The sequence below is a fragment of the Myripristis murdjan genome, chromosome 13 (assembly GCF_902150065.1).
Source record: "Myripristis murdjan chromosome 13, fMyrMur1.1, whole genome shotgun sequence".
Lineage (NCBI taxonomy): Eukaryota > Metazoa > Chordata > Actinopteri > Holocentriformes > Holocentridae > Myripristis > Myripristis murdjan.
Genome location: NC_043992.1, coordinates 32849230 through 32855229, shown reverse-complemented (window position 1 = coordinate 32855229; position 6000 = coordinate 32849230). Strand labels below are relative to the sequence as shown.

Genomic DNA, 6000 nt, shown 5'->3' with positions numbered 1-6000 from the left:
ATAAATCTGTTAAATTGTAAAGAGACTTTATGGACACCCTGTGTGTAATAAATATTTGTGTCAAAAAAGTGAAGTATGAACATGTTATATGAGATATAGACATACCCATCAGAGTTGGCATTTTACTTCTGTGTTACACACTGGCAAAGCTACCATAAATTTTTTGCTATTTTTTAATGACAGGTTATACTGCAGCAATTGTTGCTAGGTAATAACATGAACGCTCCATCAAGCCTTTTTGAGTTGCCTGACTGATTTATTCATGTCTAACATCAGCGCGAGGACCACGGCGAGTAGCCAATCAAATCCCAGATGAAATCCTGCAGGACCCAGAGTTACAGGAGGCGATCCGAGTCTTGCCTGCCAATTACAACTTTGAGATCCATAAGACAGTGTGGCGGGTGAGAGAAGCAAAGGCCAAGCGAGGTGAGTTCAGCTGTAACTGACACATTTCACTGGATGAGGCATCATCAGATTTGATTGATCAAAACCCGCTTAATCATTTGGGAGGACAATTTTGAAGCTAGCTGTAAGCTGGCCACACTGGTTTCAGTACCCTCCTGTGAAGTATAACCAGGGCAAATCATTTATTGTAATAAATGATGTGCACCACTGAAAGAGCTGTTATTTTTGGCTGTATTCTGCTGTGATTGGCCCAGCAGACCAGGTGGTTAAGTGAAAACTCTAGGTTACAGTTGGTTTAGCTTAGCAATGGTTTACTGCCGTTAAGGTCAGGGTGAGGATCTGGGAGGGACTCATGGGAGGTGACAGAATACAGGAAGTAGGGTTGGGTGATATATCAGCGTTATATCAATACTGTGATAACAAACTAAATATCAGTTTGGGAAATTGGGTGTTGTAATATGACAATATGGCATAAGTGTTGTCTTTTCTTGTTTTGTTTTTTTTAAAGGTTGCATTATGTTAATGGGATTGGGAAGTTTTTGAACACATCATTTTGAATTATGCTTGACCATCATATCCTCATTACTAATTGAACAATTGATTTTATTTATTAAACTGATTCAAACAAAAATATCTTGTGCATAGATATTTTATGAATGCACCATTAGTTCCTCCCTACAGTATCAGTATCAATATAACATATTAAGTCAGTGATGATATTGTGCTATTTGTGCTACCGGTAGGAGAGAAAAAATAATCTCAAAAGGCTAATATTAATATTGAAAGTGTTCACACTAGTACTGCACAGCTTTAGGGTGGCCATCAGCGTGACCGAAAAAGGACGCCTCTTCAGGGCAGGTGGAGAGGGTTACGGACACAGCTACAGCTGCAGCTAATGTGTGTTTGTTTGTTTATTTATTTATTTATTCATTTATTTATTTGGATCCCCATTAGTCCCTACCAAAGTAGCAACCACTCTTCCTGAGGTCCACATAAGTAAACATTACATTACAACACAAAAATTACATCCTAATGCAAAAAGAAAAAGATAAACAAACATAAAGCAATGAAACAGACAACATGGACCTCCATCAACAATAATTACAGCTGTGACCAAATACCCACACTCTATCAGGAAGTAATGAAATATATAATCAGTAAAACATTTAATATAGCTCAAAATAATATAGTATCATTAAAAACAACATGTGCAGTGAACTAAAAAGATGAAATGACCCAAAAAGGTTCCTTGTTAAATATCATATAATCTGGTGTTCTGAGCCATTAGGCATTTTTAACCTCTTTTTAAAAGCAGTTTTTCCATGTTGAATGTGTAATATTTGATGGCAGACACTTCCACAGCCTCATTCCTCTGTACACCACAATATGCTCCTCTGTATTAGTTATTCAAACTGGAAGTGGTAAACAACCTGCTAAGGTTATGGCCATTTCTACTGTATGAAAACAGAGAAATACATAGCATTTTAGACCATAAAATATTTCTTATAAAGCAGAGCAGACAGATAGTCATCCTGTCCTTCACCAATGACCGACCTAAGGTTACAGGCATCCTCATGATGTTGGCTCTTCTGTTACAGTTCAGAGCGAGGCGTGCGGTTCTGGCCTGGACTAACTAGTTTGTCCAAGTCTTTATTTGATGCACTTGACCACACTGTAAGACAGAAATCCAAATGAGTAAGAGCTAATATTTGAACAATGTGAGAGATGCATTTTTGTGGTAGAAATTTTGCACATCTCTTAGTAACTGCCAGACCTCTCCCCATGACTGCAGTAGTCTTTGACCAGTTCAGTCTGCTGTCTAATATCACTCCAAGGAGTTTGGTTTCCTCTACCTGCTCCACAGGTACTCCCTATACAGACAAGTTCAGCCAAGGCTTGTGTTTAAGGCTAAAATTTCATCCAAATATAACCAACTTGTTATTCCATGCCCACATTACAACTGATTGTAATTCCCTCTCCAAAGTGTTAGACAATTCCCAAACTTAAGCTCCTGTTAAATTTACTGTTGTATCATCTGCATACATCACTCCTCTTGCCCCATTTAAAACAAGAGGAAGATCATTAGCAAAGACAGAAAATAGTAACGTCCCCAAACAGCTGCCTTGTGGTACACCGCATTGTAACTCTTTCACTTATGAAAAATTACCAATATAAAATACATGTTGTTTTCTGTTTGTCAGATAACTGTTGAACCAGCATATAGAGTGAGGTGCAAATTTATAACACTTACGTTTATCCAGCAACGATTTGTGGTCCAGTACATCAAAGGCTGAACTAAAATCTAATAACACTGCTCCCACCAGGTCAGTATTGTCAAAAAATTTTAGGCAGTCATTTGTCATCTGTGTTAATGCTGTTCCCTTTGCGATAGGCATGCTCAGAGTCAGGTGTTGCACTGTATTTGTTCACAAACCATCTTTTCCAACAGTTTGCTAAGAAATTTGTCAATTTGTATTGTTATTGATTAAAAAAACATTCAAAAAATTTGCAATGTCAGGAGGTTTTGTCAGAAATGAGTTAGCTATATCAGTAAGTGATGGAGTTTGACAAGACTTTCTTCCTGTTATTTCATTTAGGGTGCCCAACAGTTTCTTTCTATCTTATTTACGCTCATTTATTTTGAGTCTGAAGAATATTGTTTTCTTTTTCCTATTGATTCAAGTGATTTGGTTTCTCAATTTACAGTAGTTTTTCCAGTCATCCTCACTCCCAGTCCTGTTTGCAGTACCCATTGCCATATCTTGATCAACCATAATGCCTCGCTGCTCGTTATCAATCCATGGTGCCCTGACATTTTTAATTGAGTATTTTTTTTAATAGGTGCATGCTTGTCCATCATAGGGTAAAATATGTTTTAGCCTTAATGGCATAATCAGGATGGTCTTCCTTGTACACATCAGACCAACATAAATTATTTACATCAGTGCAGACCGACTCCTGACAGAAATTCTTACATGATCTTTTATATATTACTTTTGGTTTCCCCTATGCTGCACCTTTGCTTTCCTAGTTATACCTATTAAGTTGTGATTGCTATACCCAGTAGGAGCAGAGATCCCCTTTGGCACACATGTCCACAGCATTTGTAAAGATATGATCTATGCAAGTATGTTCTCTTTTTATATAGATTCTTGGCTGATTAATGAGTTGTGTTAAATAACGTGTGTTAGATACATTAAAAACTTTACTCCGTAGTGGACAGTCCTGCAACAACCAATTAATGAGCACGTTTACATGCAGACCTTATTCCTGTATTAACCGGAATATTCGCAATATTCCGGTTGCGCACGTGTCATGTAAACACGCACCGAACCCGATTAAGGTCATATTCCGGTTGGAGAGAATTCCGAATAAGCCCCCTGGAATATTCCTGTTCCAACCGGAATATTGGGGCATGTAAACACCTTAGTTGGAAAACTCCCCGAACCGGAATATTCAGTCACGACTGCGCATGCTCGACTCACAAGGCGTCTGTGGCGTCTTTGTTGCTATGGTTACCTGCAAGCGGGGAAAACGGCAGGGCGAACAGCAGCAAGAGCCAGGAGACTGCAGTCCACCTTCAGCTAATGAAAGACTTAAATATCACGGAGTATATCGATGAGGGAAAACATAGAAATAGCGACAGAAGAAGAAGAAAAAGTAGAATAAGACGAGGAAGAAGACTTCTTCGTCTGTTTTTCCGGCAGACCAGACGCCTATACGCGTGCTGCTGCCCCCCGCGGCTGAGTGTCGCATTACGTCAGAGAGTGGAATACGCCGAAACACGGGGGCATGCCAAGTGACATGTAAACGGAATATTCCAGTTGCCGCGGCGCAGTTACCTTAACCGGAATATTGAGCCGAACCGGAATATGGTGTGCATGTAAACGTACTCACTGTCCAGGTTTCCCATTAGGTAGAGTTTGTTTCCATTGTCACAAATACTATCATATGGGGCACCCCGATAGCTCACCGGTTAAGAGTGCGTACCATTTGTTAAGGCTGAGTCCTGATTGCAGCTTCCTGGTTTCGAATCCGACCTCAGGCCATTTGCTGGGTGTCATCCCCTCTCTCTCCCCTGTCTGCCCTGTCTTTCTCTCCTGTGACTATCAGATAGAAAAAAAATGCCCCCCAAAAAATCTTAAAAATACTGTCAATTATGTCACACAGTTGACTCAGATACAAGCTGTTTGCAGATGGTGGTCTGTAACCGCATCCAACCCATATTGGTTTAACATATGGTAACTGAACCTGTAACCATAAGGCCTCCACATGACTGACTTGTCTCATCTTTGACAGAATATGACTCTGAATACAAATGACAGCCCCTCCTGTGTGCAAACTCCTATCTTTCCTGTAAACTTTATAACTCTGTATATTTACTGCATCATCTGAGAAGGTATGATCAAGATGCGTCTCTGTCACTGCTGAAATATGAATATTATTTGTAATTACTAGGTTTGCTATTTCAGCCAGTTTATTTCTGAGACTGTAGATTTTGATATGAGCTTTCCTGAGCAATTTTACTAATACTGACACAATTTGTCAAAATTTTGATTTCCCCCTGGGTTTTCTCAAAAGGCCCTGAAAGAAATTTACTCCTACCATTCAATTTTTACTTACTTTGGTTTCATGCTTGTGCCATTTTGACCTTCAGTGGTGGATATGTTATTAATTTGTCATAATGAAGATAGGCATTTCCTCCCCTTTCTCTGGCAGCTCTCATTGCAGGCAAGAGTTCTTTCCTTTTTTGGCGCAAAACCTCTGAAAGGTCTTCCATTTGCGTAGATGTTTGTGCCTTTGAGGTATTTTGCCCCATCCGGCACTGCTACTTTGTCCTTGTACTCAAGAAATTTGACCATAATGTGTCTAGGCCCTGGTCTCCTTGCTCAGTGTGCTTTCTCCAAAATAACTTTGTTATGATCAAGCTTTAATTTCTCTTGAATCAACTGTTTTACTTTCTCCTCAGAGGCACTTCATGTCTCATTTGGAGACTTGGGTATGCTATCCACCGCTGTGTTGTTTCGTCTGCATTGGCCCTCTAAGTATTTGGCTTTAGTATCTAAGGCCAGTAGAGATTCAGCCAGTTTACATATGTCATTTGTATTTGAATTACACTCAGTTGAGAGTTTGTTCATCCACCTCCTTCTGAGGGAACTGGAGACTTGTTTTTAAGTCATATGCGTCCCTCACAAGCTCATCCATTCTTTGATTAGCGGTGGTCATTTATTTTCATGCAGTGAATATTAATAATCCATGTAATGCATACAATGATGTGTAAAAGGTGTGCAAGATTTGACACTGTTGGACGATACTTGAATCTACGCACATTTTGTTATTAAATCGTGTTATTAAATCAAAATCTGTTGACTCCTAATGGGTGACTGTGGTGTGCTGAAAATTTAAAGGCTCACAGTTAAATGTCGCCCATGTTCCCATTGCAATATCGCACCGAGCTCAGCTTACTCATGCAAATATTTGTATGCATGGTGTACACCTGAAAGTGGCATATGCATTTTTTTTGGTGCTTATTCATCATTTATACATCTGGCCCTTCGACTCCCCTGCTTCATCCTGGTGAGGGTTCAGGTCTGG

The 6000-nt window shown here is 39.6% G+C and overlaps 1 protein-coding gene across 1 annotated transcript in view; it reads left to right on the top strand.

Annotated features, from left to right (window-relative positions):
• Window positions 1-6000, top strand: part of dph1 (diphthamide biosynthesis 1) — a 69427-nt gene that overhangs the window by 1963 nt on the left and 61464 nt on the right. Inside the window, exon 2 of the mRNA XM_030067598.1 lies at window positions 277-426. Within this exon, the coding sequence (XP_029923458.1) occupies window positions 277-426 (150 nt within the window). The remainder of the gene's footprint in view (window positions 1-276; window positions 427-6000) is intronic.